Here is a 23,678-nt window from a genome sequence, read left to right as displayed (position 1 = left end):
GTTGCTTACTTCCTCTTCCCGAGCTCTGTTTCCAACTCATTCTTAATACCTGAGTGATGAACCTAATGAATTTTCTGCATCATCCTAATAGATATCCTCTACCAAGGTGGATCAGCCCCTTCTCTGCAACTTAACCATCTCAGAGAGTTGCTGGGAGCGCTGAAAGTTTAAGTGACTTGGCCAGGATGACACAGTAGGGATCAGAGGCAAACTCATCCTAAAGCCGTGCCAAATTCATACTTTCCTTTAATTCACCAGATAGTTCAAGATTTCTCCTTGTTTCTTTAGTAATGTCCGGGTTCCAGGGAGGAACTTGATATTCTACATTCTTTCTATCTGTCTTCCCATCAAGAGTCCAGGGACTAAGTGAAACTTAATTTTTGCTCATCCTGTCTCCCAATTCTGAGCTTTTTTCACTTCCTCCCGAGAAAGGAGGCCTCTCTCAGTGTCCCTTCTTCTTCCCCTCCAGTGTCTTTCCATTCAAAAATTACTTTCCATTTATATTCTGTATATCTCTTATGTACACAGTCATTTACATGATGCCTCTCCCATTAGAATGTGAGCTCTTTGAGGGTAGAGATGGTTCTTTTGCCTTTCTTTGTAACTCTAGTGCTTAGCATGATCCCTGGAACAGAGTAAGTACTTAATAAAAACTTGTTAACTGACTGACTTAAGCTACCATTTTGATTCAACTCAACAAAGTAAATAGGAGACCTGGTATCCTAGGAGCTAGACATGGTGATACATGCTTGCAATTTCTGCTTCTGGGAAGGCTGAGGTTGGTAGTTTACTAGAACTTAAGCATTCTGAGGGGCAGTGCATTAGGGTCAGAAACAACATGATGGACCTCAGGGAGCAGGGGGCCCCCAGGCTAAGGAGGGCCCAGGTAGGAAATGGATCAAGTAAAACATGTCAATCAGCAGTGTGCCAATGAGTAGCTACTACACTGCTTGGGCATTGTATGGACAACCAGTGTCACATATATGTGCGTGTGTGTGTGTGCATGTATGTGTGTGTATATATATGTATATGTATATATATGCATATGTATATATATACACATACATGGATGTGCCTATATAAACACATTTACATATATGCATATATATTTATATATGTATACACACAGACATAAAAGCTCCTAGTGTTAGTTTCTTTATTTTAGCTTCCCTGATTCCTAGCACAGTATGTATTTATATATGTATATACACACATATGTATGTGTATGTGCATATAAGCATGAGTGTATATATGTGTATATGAGTATATATGTGTGTATATGTATCTATATACATAAGGTATTAAAATGTATATGTATATACACACATGTATACACACATGTATTCCAAATTTTATATCTATACATATGTGTGTGTGTATATATTATATATACATACACACACACATTGTTTGTTATTGTCATTCGGTAGTTTCAGTCACGTCCAACTGTTCATGACCCCATTTGGAGTTTCTTTGGCAGAGATACTGGAGTGGTTTGCCATTTCCTTCTCCAGGTCATATTACAGATGAGGAAAATAAGGCAAACAGGGTTAAGTGAATTGCCCAGGGTCACACAGCTAGTAAGTGTTAGAAGCCAGATTTGAACTTAGGTCTTCCTGATTCCAGGCCTGCTGCTCTATCCACTGTGCCATCTAGCTGCTTCCCCCCATAGACACACATACATATACATACATAACAAGAAGAATGACATGATTCATCAGGTGAAGATAAGCAGAAACATAGATAAAAAAGAAAAAAATTATAAATACATATGCATCTGGAGTAGATGTGTATGTCTATGTGTGTATACGCATGTCTGTAGTCACTATCTGTGTGCTCCCACACTCACAAATGTAATACAAAATCCTGAAATATATACTCAAATATATACATATGTATATGTTTACACACACGTACTCAAATATATAACTCCACATGTGCTAAATATATGTATACATATTTGAGCCCGGTTCTTGTACATGCATGTACATGTGTGTGTTCACTTACATATACCTATCCATGTGTATGTGTGTATATACATACAATGCTAGCAGTTATGGATACTCAGATAAAGAAACTAACACGTGGAGCTTTCATTCAGGAACATTCAGCATAAAAGGGCATAACACCCCCACAGATAAATATACCATGAAGTAGGTAGTGCTGGGAAAAAAGGAAAAATTCATACAATATGCTCTAAGAAAGTCTGAAGATCTTTTCAATCAGGGTGACTGCTGAAGGCTTCCAGTATAAATTGCCACTTGAATTGAATTTTGAAGAAAGAGAAGGATTCTGAAAAGTGTATTCCAGATGTGCCGTGGATAATCCAAGAATCATTGATATTTGTTTTAAAAAAATTTGCCATATGTGTATGAGAGTTTTACCTTCCAGTTAGGGCTTTTGTCCATTTGTACTTCCTTTCATATAATATTAAAATGATTTTGTGTTCCTTAGTGCAGTGGAGATTACATAATGGAGAAAATTCTAGAATGATAAGATGTGAGTTCAGGCCCCAGCTCTGGCACTTACTAGCTCTGAGACTTTGGGCAAACCACTTCCTCTCTTTGAAGCTCAGTTACAATGTCTGTAAGAGGAAGACAAAACATCTGCCTTTCTGATCTCATAGCTTTATTACAGAGGCCAAATGGGATAACAATAATAACCACAAAGCACTATGCTAATGAATTATTTTAATATTATTGTTCTTATTCTTCCCTGAGTATTCTCAAACTAGGAAAAGGAAAAAATAGGTGGAAAACATTATACGCATTAAACAGCAGATTAGAAAAATTCCCCAATATTTACATGGGGACATTTATTTAAAAGTCATCTCTAAAATGAGTTCTATGGAGACTCTGTGTTATCTTCCAGGAATTGTTTTTACTTAAATCACATGTTCCTCCAATAGCCACATTTTGAGTAATGGGGAGATTTTTGGTCCTATGATATTAAGTCACTCTGACTTCCCATTTTGTTGAGAAGCAGGAATGAACAAATCCACAAGTGGCATCATAGAAACACCCTGAGTCTAAATAGAAAAGGAAAAAAAAAAACTTTGTCAAAGAAAAGAAAAGGAAGGATCAGTTAGGCAAAGATAACAAAAGATGAAAATATTGAATTTTGGAGGGGATGTAGGAAGACAGATTAACTAATGCAATGTTGGTAGAGGAAATGGTCCAACTCTTCTGGGGGAAAAAATTGTAATTAAACTGGTAACTGTATAGACCTTTGGTCCAGTGATACTGCTACTGGTATATCACTCTAAGGAGGGCAAAGACAATCAGAAAGGTCCCCCATAAATAAAAATATTTAAAGCATTGCTTTTTATAAGGCAAAAAACTAGAAGAAAAAGTCTGAATCAATTAATTAGTGAATAGCTGAGAAAATTGTATTATATGAATACAATGGAATATTATTATACCATAAAAATAATAAATATGAAAATTCTGAGAAACTTTGGAAGATTTATATGAACAGATGTAGAATAAAGTAAGCAGAACCAGGGGAATGATTTATGTGATGAGCACAATAGTGTAATGAAAAACAACATCAAAAGACTCTTCAGAACTCTGATCAATGCAGTAACCAAATGTGACTTTCAAAGGACAAATGATGAAGCTCACCTTCTTCCTTTTGTCAGGCAAGTGGTGAAATACAGGTGTGAAATGAGGCATATATTGCCAGATGCTGCCAAAGAGTTGAATTGTCATACTTAACTGTGCCTTATTACAAAAATGGATTCTATTAAAGGAGAGGGAGAGTCATTGTGAAGTGCCAGCAATATAAAAAAAAGAACATCAATAAAACTTTTTTTTTAATTTAAAAAGAAAAAGCTGAGTATGGTAACTCACTTCTGTAATCTATGCTGTGGAAGAGACTGAGGCTGGTATATTGCTCAAGCTTTGGAGTTTTCTGACACAGTAGGGCAAAAGAAGCCATGTGGGTGTCCACACTAACTCTGCCACCAATATGGTGAAACGCAGGAGTGGAAAGCCATCAAACTAACTAAATGGACTAGGGGATGAGTTGTTCCAGGTTGTAAAAGGAGATAAGGTCAAAGCTTCCATGCAATGACCCTGCTGCTGCACTTCCAGCCTGGATGCGATGGGAAGGCCCAGTTTCAAAAAATAAAATTAAATTAAATGCAATTTAAAAAGAAGGGAATGAGAACTGAACTCCAAAGTCTACTATTTTCAAAGGAATTCTCTCAGAACAGAAAATTCAGATCCCTTCATGCAGAATTCAAAGTCTGTGCTGAAACAATGTCCTTCAGGGTATGGCTTGATCATCCAAATCCAGATGCCTTCCTTCTTATTCCCAGAAAAGTATTTCCAAATGAAACTTGTTTCACACACCCACACTCTATATAATTCACTCTCTCTCTGTCTCTCTGTCCCTCTGTCTGTCTGTCTGTCTGTCTGTCTCTCTCTCTCTGTCTCTTGGTTTCTCTCTCTGTCTCTATCTCTCTGTCTGTCTCTGTCTCTGTGTCTGTGTCTCTGTCTCTATCTCTTTTTCCATGTTCTGTCTGTCTGTCTTCTCTCTTTTCGCCCTTCCTACCTGTCTCTCACTTTGTTCCCAACCTTGATGAAAAGCCCAGGCCTAGCTGTGCTCTCATTGACCGATGGACAGCATCATTCAAAGAAGCCTTTCCAAAGTTGTCTTGGCCATGCTTCCTTGTGCCCACTCTCTTCTGCAGCAGTGTGTTTTCTGCTGTGCATTCCTAGATGAAGAGGAAAGCAACCTTTGTCAAAAAGATTGAATCACCTAATAGAGACTGAATACTCACAATGCTCCAGGAGCTAAAAAGAAGTTTCCCAGCAAGTCTAGTGAATACTCAGGAGGATATAAAATGTCTCCCAAAGAGTTGACCAGCTCCTCAGGGTTTCAGACAGGCCTGGGGACAGCAGACATTACAAAGGAAAAACTCCTTATGGCCATAAGCAGTGAATATTCCTTGGGCTCTTCCCCAGTTAATGTCTGTGTAATTCAGGCAAGCTGAGCATTTTCTATCCATGATCCAGGCAACTGAGGCAAAGGTGTATACTTTCTGCCTGGTTTTTCTGGTAATTGTGATCTGGCAGATGTTGCTGTAATGTGGCCAGAACATAAAAAGAAAGACTGAGAGGCCTTGCCCCATGGGAGCTGGCAGTGGAATGTAAGCTCCTTGAAGGCAGGGGCTGTTTCACTTTTGCTATCTCTTGTACTCATCTAGATAGTTATGTGTTGTCTCCCCAACTCTTTGGGGTTTTTAGAATTGTTTGTGAGTTTGTTTGTTTTGTCTTTTTTTGTATTCCCAGAACTTTCAACAGTGCCAGGCAGATTTTCAGCTGTTCAGTCATGTCCAACTCTTCATGACCCCATTTGACGTTTTCTTGGCAAAGCTATTGGAGTGGTTTGCCATTTCCTTCTCCAGCTCATATAACAGATGAGGAAACTGAGGCAAACAGGGTTATGTGACTTGCCCAGGGTCACACAGCTAGTAAGTGTCTGAGGCCAGATTTGAACTCAGAAAGATGAGTCTTCCTGACTCCAGGCCTATAATGATCAACTATGAAAGACTTGGCTACTCTGGCCAATACAATGATCTAAGACAATTCCAAAGGACACATCATGAAAAAATGCTCTCCACATTCAGAGAGAGAACTGCCGAGCTCTGAGTGCAAATTGAAGTGTTCTATCCACTATGCTACCTAACTGTCCCTACTAGGCACATTGCAAGCACTTAATAAATGCTTGTTGACTGAATGACATTCAATTCCTCAGAAATTGACTAAAATACTTCAATGAGGAGTTTGGATAGAGAAGAGAAACCATTTCTCAACAACAAAAAGGTTGACTAATATGGTTCCTGCTGTCCAAGTACAACAGTGTGCTGGTGATCTTTCTTCCAAGGGTCCTCTATAACTCTGAAGAGCATCCTGTAGTTAGCGATGGTTTTACATTTCTTCTGGCTACCATGGAAAAAGTCTTAGGGTTGACCAGGTTAGCAAAGGAAGACACAGAATCAGTTCCCTAGATCTTAAAGAATATAATAAAAATCCATCTGTCTACTACTTAGTCACTTAAAAACAGCCAGTAGTTTTGTATAGTCACAAGATATTCAATTTTGGGCTTGAAAGTAGCTTTTAGGCATGAGAGGCAGTACAGTGATGGAGAACTATATTTACAGCCAGAAAGTCCAAAGTTCTCAATCCTCCCTCACACATTTACTAGCTGTTCACACAGTTGGGCAAATTGCTTAGCATCTGACTCTCAGCCTCATTTTCCTCTTCTATAAAATGGGGACAAAATTAGCACCTACTTCATAGCGTTATTATGAAGATCAAATGAAATAATAGATGTAAAGCATTTTGTAGGCCTTAAAAAGTGATAGACGTGCTAACAATTGTTATTAACTATATTCCAAAAGAGCAATTTTTGGGGGCACCAGGGTTAATATTAGAATTGAAAAGTTTTTTTTTAATGGAACAGATTAGAAATAGGTATCAGAAGACAGCTTAACCTATATACCCAAAGGGATCATAGCAGAGCATGGGTCCAGTGTGCTTCAAAACAGGAGGTATGATATGGGAGAAAGTATGTAAGACACTGCAAGAAAATGTTGATGTTCTGTTATTTTATGACTATTTCTTTTTTTTAACATTCTAATTTATTATTTATTTATTTTTAACATTTTTTCTTTTAAAATTTTGAGTTCTAAATTCTCTCCCTCCCTCCCACCCCCTCCTATACCCACTGAGAAGGCAAGCAGTATGATATCAATTATACATGTGAAATCATGCACAACATATTTCCAATTTAGCTATATTTTTAAAAAGCAAGAAAAATAAAGAAGGTAAGAAAAGTATGCTTCAATTTGCACTCAGAGTTCATCAGTTCTCTCTCTGAAGGTGGAGAACATTTTTTTTTTATCAGGAGTCCTTTAGAATTGTCTTAGATCATTATATTGGTCAGAGTAGCCAAGTCTTTCATAGTTGATCATTACAACATAGCTGTTACTGTGCATAACAATCTCCTGGTTCTTCTCACTTCACTTTGCATCAGTTCATATAGGTCTTGCCATGTTTTTTTTTCTGAAACCACCTGCATTGTCATTTCTTATGACACAATGGTCCTCCATCACAATCATGTGTCACGACTTGTTCATTTTATGACTATTTCAATCTATCCTACTTAGGGAGGCCTGGGATCTCATCCTGATTCTTCTATACCCTTACTGTGTGCCTAGTCACCTCTTTTTTCTGGGCCTCAGTTTTTCAATCATAAAATTCTCAATTGTAAACAAAGGTGTTGGACTAAGTGATCTCTGAAGTCCCTCCCAGGCTAAATGTTTTATAATTCTTCGATCTTCGTCCTTTGGAGATGGGGACGGTGAGGCACAGTTAAACGTAAGGAGAGGCTGGGTTGTAGGCAATGGAATCATCATCCTCACCATCATCCTCATCATCATCATCACCAGTTCTAGAATCCAAGAACTTAGGGTCAAATCTCAGCTCTGACACATACCACTTGTGTTAGCTTAAGCAAGTCCCTGGATTTTCCCATGCCTTAGTGGCCTCATTTGTAAAATGAGAGTATAATAATAACTTATTAGCCTAGATGTCCCTTCTAGAACTAAGATACCAGGCAGTGTCAAGCCCCTTTGTTGCTGGTTTCTCTTTTCCTAGTCATTGCCCCACATTAGTATGGTGACTTCTCAACTCCGGTTGGGGAAAAGTATGCAAGATATAGACAGAGACAGTCAGTCTGGGGCTTAATGTTGTCTATAATACATAAGCAAGTATTCACTGTTTTTCCCATCCCACCCCAGCCCAGGGTCTCCCTGCGCACCATCACTGGAGTCTGTCTGAATCCTTGTTCCTCAGTTAATGAGGACTTACTGTAGTTATAAAACTGTAAGGTCAAGGGCTCTCTTTTACTGCCCATTCTGGCTATGAGTGTGTCCAGAGCTAATGAGAAAAAGATGACTCCAACATATTAACAAGTGACACTCAAATAGAAAAAGAAATTACATTTTCTTTCTACTGGGGCCATCCCTCTCCCCTGACCTGGAATGGACTCTCCATGTATCTGTGCCTTTTGGAATCCTCCCCTTTCTTCAAGGACCAGTTCAGCTGCTACATCCTTCATGAAACCTTTTCTGAGCCCCCCAGTTTGATGTGATTACTTTTTCCCCTTCCTTGAATCTCTATTTGTACTTTGTTTATATCTTTCCTTTAAGTCTATATCTCATTTTGTATTATCGTTATTCACGTACAGAGATATATAAATAACTATGCATCTCTTATGTCAAATAATGAATAGTGTCGCATGGTAGAGAGATCGAGCCTCCCTGTCTCCCTGAGATTTTTTTTCCACGATGGCCAAAAGTCAGCCCTGGAACTAGGGAGACATGAGAAAAAAGTCCCACTCTAAACACATACTGGTCATGTGAACCTGGGCTAAAAGTAAGCTCCCCAACAGACACTCAGGCAGCCCTTTAAGACAATAAAAGATGTAAATAAGTTGCAGAGAGGGGAATGTCAACTTGCACAGATAGTGGTAATTTTGTATATTAATAAAACCATAGTGTTTCATGTATATAGGTATATTTATATGTTATAGTATAGTATTTAATCATTTACATATTAATAAAATCCAACCCCAGTTTCTGTGCCCTCTCTCATCTAACGGATATTTAGCTCCCATAAAGGCAAGGACCGCATTTTACTTTACCGTACTTCCATTAGTGCCTAGCACACTGCCACATACAGAGGAAATACCTCAGAAGTGTTTAATTGCTTTGTATTAAAATGATGCTGTTAAGCTCGGTACTAATAGCTTTAGCATTTAAGTTAATCATTCTATGGATACTTATGTTATTATTATCAACAATAACAATTATTAATAATTATTATTATTTAGCCTATGAGAGTGTGCTAAGTGCTAAAGATAGGACACAAATTTGAGGTGTCCAAGTCTTTAAAAGAATATTGTCTGGCATTGAGGGGTAATAAAACTACACAAAGATTTACTTCCAAATTTATAATATCGCTAATCTTTTGCCCCCATCTGCAAAGAACCCCAAGAGTTTTATAAAACATCATGGAAATTTTGGGAGATTTTCTCTTATACTTGAGTGTCCAGTTGATGGCAAGTGGTGTTAGCTTCATTCAACTTAATGTCTTTCAACATATACTTATCAAGCACCTTCTATGTACAAGATGCTCTGGCAATTCAAAGGCAAAAGCAAGATGGTCCTTGACCTCAAAGAGCTTACATTCTGCTAGAATGTTATATTCATTCTTTAAAAAAAAATCCAGATTTCCCTTTCTTACCTAGCTTGGAAACAAAGAGATATTTATGGGGCCAGGTCCCACTTTGATTGACACAGAAGCTTTGGACTGATCTATTTCTAACCCATGCCAACTCATCCCTCTTTAGGCAACCTAATGGCCATCTGCTGCCAAGGGCTGACAATATTAGGACTGAATTTAGTGCAGAAAGACAGCTAGCTCAATACACTACAGCTTATCACTCCTAAGTTCAAAAGATTTATCAACCTCAGTTTCACCAGCAGTTGGGATTACTGGCATGTGCCACTACTTCCAGCTACAAATATTTATTCATTATATGGAAAAGGAAAGTGAATGCTGTTGGAATTTGAATTCAGTATATCACCCTCAAGAGGCTACCATAAGTAGTAGGTAAAGAGTTGGCCTAAGAGTCAGGAAGACCTGGATTTGAGTTCTGCCTCTCACACATACTGGCTGTGCCAATATGAACAAGTCACTTAAGCTTTCAGAGCTTCCCAGGCACCTCTCCAAGACTAGAAATTGCTGATCAAGTGTCAGAGTGCTTTGGTTGAGGGAATTTCCTAATTGGATGATTCCTATTTCAATAAAATCACAAGTCTTGTCTCTTCTCAGCTTCAGTTAGCGGTCTCTCATTTTAGATCACGTGGCTGGCCCACATACTGGAATTAGGTACTTCACAGGAGCAGCCTTCTAGCGTAGCTTACTATTGTTTATGGCCTGTCTTACAGCCCATTCCGTTCAGCCAGCTACACTTTGTTCAACTCAGCCCTCTTTCAGACTATTACATATTACTAAATTCAGTAGGAGAGTACCTAGAACAGATAGGATTCTGTAGGTTTCTAAGTGAAATAGCCTGCTGAGAAATCCTATTATGCAGCTCATCTTACTGTGCCATGATGGTAATGACCCTGGTTTCCCTGACCCCCAAACAGCACTCATCTCTCTGGGATCTGAAATAACCCTTGATGAAGATCATACTATTTCTGTGTCTTTCACTCACCAGCTAACTGCTGATTAAAGGTAGTATTAATAGCTCCCTAAGTGACCCCTGAACTTGGCTGTCAGCCTGGTAGAACTCTGGTCTAACAACACCCATGGCATCTGCAGCTTTTATTTTAGGATTAGAGGAAGGTAGGGGTACATGGATGGAAGAGGGAAGGACAGTCAGAGGGTGAGGACCAGGATACAGAGAGGTAGCTAATAAGAGCCTCTTCTTTAAAAGGAATTGAATTAGGCACATTTTCTCAACCTTCAAATATGGAAAAATTTCTAGAGATGATTCCCTCAGGCTTATAAAGTGCCTCGTCTCAGCTGCTCAGTTGATGAAGGCTTCAATACAGTTGTCAAGTTCAAAGGGTCCCTTGGGTTTCATGAGGGGAAGAATTTGCATGTTGGTGAAAAATTACCTGAGATATCCCCATGTGGGAGATGAGTGGGAATCGGCATTTGTGTGAATGAGGGAGAAAGCAGAGGTTGAAGAAAGCAGAAGTCACAAGCCTGGGTTTAATATAAAGGTAAGTACTCCTCTGGAGAGAAGTTTTTGGAGAGAGGGGGTTGCCAATGGGTTTTCCACTTATACCTCATCGGTCTTAATAAAGAAATGAATGGGTCACAAAAAGTGGAAGGCAGTTCACTAATTACCTTCTCTGTTCAGATCTAATATCTTTCAATGGCAAATTAATTGCTCTGACCCTAAATTGGAAAAGAATTAAATTAGCCTATAGTCTGCTGGAAAGCTCAGTGTAGCAAGAGTTAAGTGGCTTGAGCCCAGTCCTGACATGTGACCTTGAACAAGTAATTTAACTTCTTTGATTCTCATTTTGATATGCATAAAAATGGGGATGACAAAGGATTTCCTTTCTGAAATTTTCTGGAGTGATAAGGATGATTAAGATTTGTATTTAAAAAAAACTTTCCATTCATTTGGAGAAAATTTGCATTAATTCATTCACCAATTTTTTTATTTGTCTTCTTTGACCCTTCTTTTCTCAATGAAAAATAAACAGTTATCTGCACACATCATTTTGTTCCCTAACTCGAGAATCTATGATAGTTCCCCATGGTCCATTATATGAAGTCCAGATTCCTCTGCCTCACTTTCATGACTCTCCAGAATCTGGTCTTCTCCCTGCAGTTCTACATAAGTCCTCTATTCTGTTGCTTCCCAGTGCAAATAATTGGACTCCAGTCAGGACAGTCTCCTCACAATATTCCAATATGCCAGAGCTCATTCTAACCTCTAAGCTTTTGATTATGGTGTTTTCCCCACCCAAAACACTTCCCTGCTTCTTTCTCTCAATCCAAGTGTTTACGCATCCTTCAAGGTCCAGCCCAAGTCCCACCTACTTCGTGAAGACTTCTCTAAATTCCCCAGGTTGCATTGTTTCTCTCTTCTTTAAACTTCTGTCCTGTGTGTAATCAGCCCCTGGTGATATAACTTTTACTTGTTTTATAACTGTGTCATATGTGTTCGTTGTTTTTCACCAACTAGAGTTCTCCTTGATACCAGGAACAAAGCCCATCCCGCAGTGTTGGTGGAAAGGCCTCCTCCTATTATGGTGCTGAGTATGATACTAGCGATCTTGATAAATACATATTATCCTTTCTCTTGAATCATCTTTATCCATTTTTCTGACTTAATTTATGATAACAATTTTCTTGATGATAATCTACCATTTAGTAATTATGCTTGCCAGTCTCTTTTGGTTGAAACAGATTCACTGTGTTATCATGGAGTATCACTCCCCATAATGATGAATAATGATTGATGTGCCTTGGAGTTTTGCAAATAAATGGTAGTCATAAAACCTCAGAGTTGTAAGAGACCTTAGAGGGCATCTAAAGACTATGAAATCAGGAAACAACTGGGTACAACCTTAAATCTGGGACTGTGTGTTCATTTAGTTGATTAGACTCTGAGAATCACAAAATTTTAGAATTGAGACAATATCCAGCCCAAATATTGTCTAGACAGACAGAGTGAGGTTTTCAGAAGCAAATTAAAAAAAAAGAAAAGAAAAGAAAAACTCGCCTCTCTTAACACCACTAGCAGATCAGGCCAAAATGAGGAGCACTGACAGGGCAGGGATGAGGGAGAAACATTTTAGCTGAACTCACTTTCAAGTGCCTTGAATTCACACCTTGTCATTTCCTTCTAGTATTGGGCTAACTTAGAGAAAATGAACTGGTTTCAAATGGACTTCAAGGTCAACATGAATCAACACTGTGATTTGGCAGTCAAAAGACCTAATGTTACCTTAGCTGCATTGAGAGAAACACAGTGTAACAGCCCCACTGATCAGGCCATATCTGGGATACAGTGTTCAGTTCTGATACCTGCTTTTTAGGAAACACATTGACAAGCTGCACCATATCCAGATGAGGGTAACCAGCAGAATGAGAAGACTTGAAACTATATTATATACGGTTGGATTGAAGGAATAAGGAGATATTTAGACTGGAAAAGAAAAGACTTGAGACAATTAGGTGATGTAGTGTTAAGACTTGGAAGCAGAAATTTGTTCAGTAATGTACAACTTCTTGTGACCCTATTTGGGGTTTTCTTGGCAAAGATACTAGAGAGGTTTGCCATTTCCTTTTCCAGATCATTTTATAGATGAGGAAACTGAGGCAAACTGGGTAAAGTGATTTGACCAGGGTCACACAGCTAGTAAGTGTCTAAGGCCAGATTTGAACTCAGGAAGATGAGTCTTCCTGACTCCAGGCCTGGCACTCTCTTCACTGCACTACACACTTAAGTTCAAAACCTGCCTCAGGTAATTACTATCTGTTTGACCCTGGGCAAATCACTTAATCTCTCTCATCCTTATCTGTAAACTGGAAATTAAGATGGCACTTACCTCACAGGGCTAATATGAGGATCAAATCAGAAAACATGTAAAATGCTTTGGAATCCTTGAAATACTACATAATTATGGGAGAAAGTTGTCTTCAAATATTTGAAGGAATATTTTGTAAAAGCAGAATCAGACTTTCCAGAGGACAGAAACAGGAGGAATAGATGGGACTTGCAGAAAAGCGTATCTGGGGTCAGCCTAAGGGTAGAGAGGTGGGGACACTAAGTTAAGAGATGAATGAGCTGACACGGGAAGTGACAAGTCACCCTTCAGTGAGGGTTTTTAAACGAAGGCTTGGTGTGAGAGTGTTGTAGAGGGCATTCACGTGTATGGATTGTGACTATTAAGCTCCTTTTTATATATAAGGTCCTTTCTAAGTAAGTGTTCTATAAGGTAACCTTCTTAGGCCTCAAGGACCCCCCAGATGGGCAGGAATCCAAGCTACCCAGGATATCCCATAAGTAAAGTAGATTGTTTGTACTTACAAGTACAGCACAATAGAATACCTCACACAGTAAGTTTAGTATACAGCATGGCTTATTGGGCTTCATGGAACTTTTTGCTCCTGCCAACAAAGCTACTATGTCTTTTTTGCTCACCAAGTCTCCATCTATGGCCTGTGTAGGCCAAATTTTCCAAGAGGGCGTCTAGTCTGAATGCCTGTCCAAAGCCTAGACTTGGCTGTCCACCATCACCATCACCACCAAATATTGCAGTAGTGAATGGAATTCCCATATTAATCAAAAGCCTTCTATTCCCTTAAGAACATCATTAGGGTAGGCCTAATTTGGAGGCATCAGGACAGAAGCAAAAAACAAAAACAAAAACAAAAACAAACTAGTGGACTCAGAGTCCCAGCTCACTTACCTCTAAGCTTCAGTTTCCTCATCTGTAAAATGAGAATTGGTACAATGAAAAGCATTTTGTAAGCCACAAAATACTTCGCAAACATGAATTATTATTACTGCGAAGCTTTGGTGCAGCTTCCTCTGCTGAAGTAAGGGAAAGGCTATTGTTAAACACTGTAACCCAGCCAAGGTTATACTGACTAAGTCTCTGGGCTTAGTTTAGCCCTATAGCTTCTTCTACCTCTACATCCTCTGCCTACCCTCGTTTCTCTTCTCTGCCTTCTTCCCCTCTGCCAGTAACAGCTCTAGGCAAACCTGTAGGCAGTATTTGCTGACTGGGCAGGCTAATTGGTCTCCAAGTGTCTCTGCAAACACCAAACTACCAAGGACTTAAAAAAAACAACAACCAGGAAATGGTTTATCCATCACAAAGAGAAAGTTAAAACATGCATATATATAAATACATATACATAAACATATACATATATACATATGTATAAATGTAAGTGTATATGTTTTTCACCTCATAATGAAAGTGTGTCCTTTTCTTTAAAAAAAAAATCCTCCAGTGAAAAGGATCTTATTTCTCTCCTAGATCCCAGAGAAAGACTCACAGAGATACCCATCCAGAAGGGGAAGACAGACACTTCTGCATCACTATATTTCAGAATGGATAATCTAACTTTGTCTCTAATGCCCCTTATTTCCAAAACCAACTCGATCTCTAGAAAACGCATTGAGCAATTCCACAAAGCCTTGAACAGAACAAGTTAACCAAAGCTAACATGTAGTCGATCGTAGAAGACCAGCCATGGTGTAGGGTGGAAGGAAAATGGGATTTGAAATCAAAGGCCCTGAGTTCAAAGTCCTCTTTTCTAGCTTTTCGACCTTGGGCAAGTCATTTCAACTTTGGGGGACCTCATTTTCCTCATATAGAACGTGAAAGGATTGAAGTAGATAATGTTTTAGGTCTCTTACAACCCTAACATTCCATGATCTTGTCCAAGCTAGCTTAGGATGTCATTGGGTCAAAATCTAGAAGGGACGTTATGATGTTTGAACCCAAGGTCTCACAAGCACCACATCCCTCAGGTACCTTTTCAGGTAGTTTAAATAAATCTTTAAGTCACTACGCCCGTGAAAGTAGCGCTTCTTGGTGTAGTGTCTTCATTTCGCTGAAATACACTCCAACTCTCTGCCAACAAAGAATGCAAGGCATTGGACAGACCTCCAGTCAGATGCCTGGTTGCCCAAATGTGAACCGGAGGGAAAGGATAGCTCTGCCACCACCTCTACTCTAGCCCCTTAGCCACCGTCCACTAAACTGGAAGTTCAGCTCTGACCATAGGATTAACATAAACTGTGAAGCCTAACAAAAAGCAGGCAAACAGAATGATGACAAGAGGGGTCCTACATGGTATCTTCTTTACATCCCACAACCTATCCCTCATTTTTTATAGGATAACAGGATTATAAATTTAGAGCCTCAAGGGATCTTAGAGGCAATATGGTGAAACCGCTTCATTTACAGATGATAAAATTACAGCTCAGAGAAAGACCCAAAGTCACACAGCTAGTAGATGTCAGAGGCTGGATTTGAACTCAGGTCTTCCTAACACCGAGTACAGCACTCTGTGAATTTTGTCACGTTGTCTTCTCTTTGTCACACATATTAAAATTGAGACTGGGTGCATGAGAGGCCTAGTTTCCAGAACACTAAATTAGGTGCAGAAATTTAGACCCAGATGGATCTCACAGTTCATCTAGTCCAAATCCCACCCCCATTTTGCAGATGAGGAAACTGAGACCCAGAGAAATTAAGTGACTTGCCCAAAGCCACACAGGTAGTAAATGGCAGAGCCAGAATTTGAACCCAAATCCCCTGACTCCAAACCTAGTATTCTTTCCACTGCACAATACTGATCCAGATAGCACCACTCCTACCTTCATATTAGTCATGGAATAGTTGAGCGGCTTTGGGGGGCGGGGAGAGAGACAGAGGGTAGTTTAATTACCCTTATGTATTTGTAAGTCAATCAGGATTTGTTATGCATTTACTATGAGAGGGTCTGCCATCTTTATCACCGCTAGCAACAACTGCTAACCAACTGCCGCAAACAGATAAATAGGGAGACAGGGGTCCTGGAATTGGCAGCCCACCCCACCCCCACCTCCCCAGACCATCAGTCCTGCCTTATCCCAGTCCTTATAGCCATCATGTGGAGAAGGAACTCCTGAGGAGAAGGGACCGGCCAACCTGACCAGCTGCCACCCACAGAGTAGACAAGCCAGCCTAGCTAAAGCGTCAGGTTACCACCACCACCACCTTGACCACCATCTCCCCCCTGGCCATGATGAGAACAGCCCAGGACTCTGAACTCAAGGGCCTTGAGAATGGCAATTCTTCCAGCCTAGTGCCCTCAGATGTCATCTTGGGAAGCCACCCCTGCAGAGATATAGGTACACCAGGCACAGTTAGTGAAGATCCAGAAAAGAAAGTTCTTCCCACTAAAGTCCCTGGCACTGTCAAATGATGAAACATCAGAACAGATGTGAATCAGTGGAATGAGATTAAAGAAGAGGCATCCTCATCTGCTTTGCTACCACCTCTTAAAGACTATGGGATCTTTCCATCTGACTTGCAGCTGAACTCTTCCATTTGTGTTCTCTCTCCCATTAGAATGGGAGCTCCCTGAGAGCAGAGACTGTCTTGTTTTCCCATTTGTATCCCCAACCTTTAGAACACATGGGAAGCACTCAATAAATGTTTCATTTATTGATTTGAGTGCCCACCATTTACTTATGTGCTAGTTATTATTAGCACTGTGAACAAAAAGAAAGGCAAATGTGAAAAAGAACAATATCTGCCCTTTTCTTACTTTACAATGATATTTCTTGGAGGAAAAAAATAAGGCAATCTATAGTAGGTAGAACCACTTGGAGGCCTTAGAAAAACAATGGTCAATATGGCTGACTAAGAATATCCTCAACCTCACTTGCCACTGCAGATTTCAGCATCAAGAAATCTCACTGAATACCAAACTCAGATTAATTCAGGAACCAGTCTTGGTTCCAGAGCACAGATGATGAAACTCATTCTCTCCTCTTGGTAAGGAGGTAGTAAATGGCAGAGCCAGAATTTGAACCCAGGTATGTGAGCAAAATGTTGCCTATATTGTCATAAGTGGTGGCTTTGTTGTTTGGTTTCAGAAACCATTTTTTCTTTGTTGTAGAAGGGCTCAGTAGGGACAGTATATTGGGAAATAACTGATGTGTAAAAGACAAAAGACATCCAGAAAGCTTAAAGAAGAGAGAAATGCTATGGAAACATTGAGTTACTGTGTCTTTGAAGTGGCAAATCAGGAAGGTTTCTGGTTTTTTACTGTATCTCACTTCTTTCTGCCTCCAACATTTTTTGCCACAAATTATAAAAGAAAGATAATTTGGGCTGCAGTCATAATAGCCTTGACAAGGAATATATAAACTCATAGGTAAGGGGCAGGGGTAGGGGGGGAGAGGGAGTTCAGCAACAAGATTTACGTATTTGTACACATAACTCCTCTGAGAATTTTGTCAGGAGGTAACAAGCCAGCAGCTCGGACAGCAGAACCCAAAAGAGAGAAAAGTTCCAATTAGCTGAAAGAAATGGAGCCCTGTTCCCAGAATCCCAATTAAATCAGAACCAATCAATGCTTGATCTGGTTCCTGCCGTTTGCTCAGGAAATAATGAGAAAAATGAAAGGCCCAGCCAGCCAGTGCAGTACTGTGCAGGTCTTTGAAGCTGGGAAAATCACAAACATTGCTTTTAAAAGTCTGTGTGGCAGCTGCTGCACCTGCTCTGGTCCTTTAAGAGATCAGCCTGGCTGTGCTGGGTTTTCCAGACCCAGTTCCAACCTCAACATTGACATACCACAAAGGAGGGCTTGAATCTGTCCCACCCAAACCCCAGAAGAACAAAGGGAAGTGTTATGATACTAAATTGGGCCAGTTAAAAAAGTCTGCATTGATTGGTGATTTGACTTGGAGCATCTCCACCACCACTACCACCCACCCATCTCAGCCTATATACACATACTCTATTTCAAGCTCATGCATCGTTCATATCCATAACCAGGAAATTCAATAGTAACACAAAGCCACACTCAATTTTCTCTGAGATTCAGGATACATAAGCTGCCCCAGCCCAGGCAATTAGTGGCATCCATAGAATAACTAAACTGACACCCATTATTATTCCAGGGCTGGAAGCCTCTCCTCAGTGTTTGTGCAGAATAAACAAGGAAGGAACACAAGAGCTGGCCTGTGGACTTCAGCTGTGCTGACAACATAGGGGTGGGGGGAAGGAGAAAAGAAAGGGACTGGAGACTCATTGGTCCACTGGGGTAAAAAAAAAAAGTCAACAAAAGTAACTTAGGTACACATTGTGCAGATGCAATTAAATTCCAAGCAACAACAAACAGGGTGAAAACATAAGGATTTTTTTGGGGGGGGGATAGGGAAAGGGAATCAGGTGATAGTGTATAGTTCCACACTGAGCATCTTACCCCTGAATAAACCAAAAGACTTATGTGCCAGAAATATATGGGTTTTTAAAGGGTACATAACCTAACTTCCTCCTCAGCTCTGCCCCCTTCTAACCTCCCCCACCTCACTCAGTGCTGATTTCCCAGTACTTCCTGGTCATGCCTTTCCAGAAAGGTGTCAGTAAGGAGAATCTATGGAATCTCCACCCATGCCTCTAATACTTTTAGCCACGGGAGATGCTGAATTAGGCCCTTTTTTCATTTGTAGCAATATATCAATAGAGTAGTGAGGGCAGCTGCTTAGGGAAAATGTCTTTGCTATACCCATGCACTGAAGTTGGCTTTTTAATACTCATGGGTCAATCTTGCACATCTTTCAGGAATGGAATTTGAGGCAATGCAGAGCACTCGCCCCATTTTGTGTAAGCCATTCATTTTCCCCCTAAATTTCAGGAAAAAACAAAACTTTATCTTAATAATCTGGCCCCAGGACCTTAAGTAGAACTTTTGGAGAAGAGGGCCAGCCATTGTGGCTTTGAGTTAATGAGCCAAGGGCTTTGGGTACTAGTTTTAGGTCACTCACTGGCTGGATTGTACTAAAGCTCCTTACAAAGATAGCTTTCTCTCAATTATCCCTAAATGACCTGGTCACATATACAGGGAGAAGTCATATATAAGTGATAACTGATGGACAACTCAAACACTGGACAGAAATTCAGAATGTCATGTCGGAGAGATTCTTAATAGCAAGGGGTTCTTCCCCTGGGGTCCATGAACTTGTTTTCTTAAAATTTAGTAAATTTTAGTATTTAGTATTTAGTGAATTTAGTATTTCAATAGATTTGGCTTCCTTGGTAATTCTGTATATTTTATTTTGTATATTTAAAAATATTTTTTTCTGAGCAGAAGTCAATAGGTTTAACTAGACTGTCAAGGCAACCCACGACATGGATGAAAGGCTAAGAACCTCAGCTCTATTTTATAGAATTTATAGAATTCATAGTTGAGCATAGACAAGGGTCATACAGGGTCATACAATCCCACATACAGAAAGTGTAGGATTGGCTGTGATCTTCCCTGGTGGAAGATGTGCCCATATCAATGATACTACAGATTTATCAAGGTATAGGAGAAGCATTCATCCATAATGCTAGAAGTCTGCTTTCACCTAGACCAACTAAGGATTGTAATATAAAACTTAGGTTGGGGGAGAGGGTGGTGTGAGCATGTCTGTCTGGATGTATGTCTCCAAAGTTCTTAGGGCATGCTAAAGCCTCATAGAAAAGATATATATATATATATACACACATATTATATATATGTATATATGTATATATGTATGTATGTATATAATAATAGTCCTTTTAAAAAAAGCCATAGGGGCAGCTAGATGGTACAATGGATAGAGCACTTGCCCTGGAGTCAGAAGGATTTGAGTTCAAATCTGGCCTCAGACACTTGACACTTAACTATCTGTGTGACCCTGGACAAGTCACTTGCCCCATTTGCCTTGCCAAAACAAAACAAGACAAAAAAGTCAGTCCTATGATTTCATCACTGTAGGAAGATCCTCATGAAGAAACTTCTCTACAAATGCAGATCACACCAACTCTGCAAATTTTAATCTTAAAGAATTCCCTGGGGTGCTGACAAGTTAAGTGACTTGTCCAGATAACTTAGCTGGTTTGTGTTAGAGGCAAAGCCTGAAGCCATGTTTTTCTGACTCTGAAGCCAGCTCTCTATCCACTGCACACACTACCCTACCTCTCAAAAAATTGTGTAAACTACATATTGTATATATAATATACATGTATATGTGTATACAATGTATATGTGCAAACTATATATTCCATATAATATACAATATATTATATACAGTATAATACATTGCATACAATATAATATACCATATTGTATATATTGTAATACATAATATATAATTGTATATATAATAATACATCTTTGGAATTAACTATGCATGTTTTGTTTTACTTTAGCATGGATAATCAAGAGTTGATTATATGAAACAATCCTTAGTGATAGGAACAAGTGGGAAGTAGAGGGAGGATTGTCAGAAGTTTTACTTAACAAAGTTTGGCTTCCCATTTACTTTGCTTCTGCTCTTGTTTTCAGAGGTAGGTAAATCATTGCCTTTACCTGGGCAAGAAACAAAATCCCAAAGTCACCTAGATAGACCCAAGTCAGACTCACCCTTGCAGACTACATTGTTTTCAGGTTCATAGCCAGCTTTGCAGGTGCAGCGCCCAATTGGTACCATCCACTCTCCATCCCCGTTGCAATACAGTTTAATAGGGACATCCACCTCCTCTGCATTGGGGATGCACGTTCCCCGGGCAATCACCAGAGATGTGCTTTCAGCCCCAGTCATGGTCTCTGGGAAAATAGCAAAATTCTGCACAATGCTGGGGCACTTCTTGAAAAAGACTCTAACAGAAAGAAGAGACATGCAGGCCCCGTAATCTTGAAAAGCAAGGTAAAAGCCATTCCGAGTGAGAGGCCCAAAGCTTCTCACTTCGGTGTTGACCTTCATCAACCTTCCCCCAAAGTCTACCTGGGAGAAGCTCTCATCAGCAGCAATAGTGTCCACTTTGAGGTAGGGGGCCTCTGTCCAGAAGGCAGACTTCTTAGTGGCGATGACTGAGTCTGTCTCATAGTAGTAGAGGTTGAAGGTCTCTTTGCAAGAACCAGGAACATTTGGGAGGCTGCTGCAGTCTCTCACGGTGAAGCGCATCTCTGTGTAGATACGATGGGCCCCTCGCCGATTGATGAAAGTGGTAAGCAGCCAGTTGTTCTGGTTGGGCTCAAAAACATTGCACACCTGGTAGGTACGGATAGTGTTCAGGTTTTCATCATAGCCACTGACCTCTTCCCACTGCACAGAGTGGATGCCAAGAAAGAGAGAGATGGGGAGAAAGAGAGAAAAAGGGGAAAAAAAGACAGTGAGAGACCATGAGAGAGAAAAAGACCATAGAATTCTAATCCTAGAGAGTACCTTGAGAGAGATTTCAGAGGACAAGGGATTACAAACTTAAAGTTGGAAAAAACTTCAGAAGTCATTCAGTCCAACTGCCTCATCTTAGACCCAGAAAGGTTTGATAGTTCCAGGAATAGACACTTAATGACAGCATCAGGATTCAAACTCAGGTGCCCTGACTCCAAACCCAGTTCTCCTTCTAATGTGCCATGATGACTCCCTTAATGCTGTGATCATGTAATATTGCATGGTATAATTAACTGTTTGTGTCCTTTCCCTCTGTTAGACTGTAAGCTTGGCAAGGACTAGGTCTTAAACTTTGTACCTCTCCCAGAATTTAGCTCCGTATGTATTAAAAAATGCTTTTTGAATGAATGAACAAACAAACAATAGAACCAATGGCAAATGAATGGATCTTTTATCTTGCTGCCAAATCTGAAGTTCTTTGAGAAAGATTTTCCTCTCTTCAAAGATCTTCTACATCATTATTCTTGAGAGATGTTACTACAGTAGCTTCCCAATAGTCATGGTGAACCAACCTATGACATTTTCTATCCAGTGTTTCCCAACCCAAACTATGCCACAGAACAGTAGAATAACTACATTCTTTGCCATGGACTCATCTACCCTTCAGTTGGGGGCAGGGAGGGATATGAGAGTGGGAGGAGGAAGACATAAGTAAGAAGAATGATTCAAGTTTTTAAAATTTTTTATATTTATATTTTTATGATTTTAAAATATTTTCATAAGTATTTTTCAATTTTATTTTACACTTTTTGAAAGAAGTCAAGGCTTGTGGGCATGAAAACTTTGCAGTCCAGTAAAAATTTGCTGCAAATCATGCCCTTTGTCTCTCAGAAGCATGTCCCACGCTTAAATCATCTCAGACAAATGAAAACCTCCCTTAGCTTTAAAGGTCTCTAGGGAAGTAGATTCCACAATATTTCTCTGTTATCCATTCCAAAATATAACTCATCTTACAGTTGGAATGGTCTTCCTTAGAACTAACATACATACATCCCTCAGCTTTGGCCTCTCTTCATTTTCTTCCATAGAGGGAACAAGGGCCTATTCCAGCCCTTCTATACGCTTTGCTTCTTGACGCTGCTGATGCCTGCTTTCACAGCACATCAGCCCCAGACCCACACAGCCACAGCTGGATCTCATCATCTCAGTCAGGTGACTGCTAAGATTTTTCACATGGGACTCTACTCTCTGTTCACCACCTTACCTGTTGTGGTGAAACCGCTTTTTAATGTCTGTTGGAAGAATTGGATAAATTCCTTTTAGATGGGTTTTTAAAAGTGATGTTCTGGTTCAGTTTGAGTTTGTGGCTCCACAGCTGTTTTCAGATGGTTGACTGTACAACTTGTAGGAATACTGCCATCCTTCTCATAGAAATGATTAATGAACAACCTTAAATGGTACCAAGTATGCACATTCCTAGCAAATATCTAATGGAAAGTGAGTTAGAAAAAAAAAATAATCCAGTGACTGATTATACTCAAAGGCTTCATGCTGGCAGATTCTGGGTCTGATGGGGTATGATCTCTTCCTTATAAAATGCCCTAATAAGAGCCTGGGTATGCAGGCATAGGCCAGCGGTCCCTGTAACCAAGAATTTGAGGCTGGTGGGTTTCTTGTGTTGTCAGTTCTGAGCTACAGTGGGCTAGATTAAAGCGTAAGGTGTCTGCTGAGTCTGGCACCAGTGTATTGACTACAAGGATGTGAAGAGGCCAGCTCTAACTGGCATCAAGAGCCTGATTGTTAAATTTTTAGTGTGAGCATTTATACCTCAGGAATAAGCAATCGCTACAAATCAGGGCATACTTTACTGTTTTACTGATTGTCTAGACTTAAGAAAGTGTTAATAATGCAGATTAAATTTAAAAGTGTGTGTGCACGGACTTTTTTTTTCTGGTTGTTAAACATATCCCAGCACAGCTTTGTATCTCCCTATAAACATTGCTTAAGCTCAGCAGGAGTTCAGTAGAAGAACTAGGGAATTAGCTCATCATCAGACTGGAGGGCTGGGGACTGTGGGATAATAATATAATAATTACTGGCATTCATATATATATACATATATACATATGTACATATATACACATATATACATATATGTATGTGTGTATATGTATACATGTATATATGACTTG

At 39.8% G+C, this 23,678-nt stretch overlaps 1 protein-coding gene across 3 annotated transcripts in view; it reads right to left on the bottom strand.

Moving 5' to 3' along the window:
* EPHB1 (EPH receptor B1) overlaps positions 1-23,678 on the bottom strand; it is a 722,599-nt gene that overhangs the window by 420,589 nt on the left and 278,332 nt on the right. For all 3 annotated transcript variants that reach the window (XM_027845332.1, XM_027845333.1, XM_027845334.1), the window contains exon 3: positions 20,736-21,417. In XM_027845332.1, the coding sequence (XP_027701133.1) occupies positions 20,736-21,417 (682 nt within the window). The remainder of the gene's footprint in view (positions 1-20,735; positions 21,418-23,678) is intronic.

The sequence above is a fragment of the Vombatus ursinus genome, unplaced genomic scaffold, assembly GCF_900497805.2.
Source record: "Vombatus ursinus unplaced genomic scaffold, bare-nosed wombat genome assembly UNPS02014959.1, whole genome shotgun sequence".
NCBI classification, from domain to species: Eukaryota; Metazoa; Chordata; class Mammalia; order Diprotodontia; family Vombatidae; genus Vombatus; species Vombatus ursinus.
This window is presented reverse-complemented; position numbering and strand designations above follow the sequence as displayed.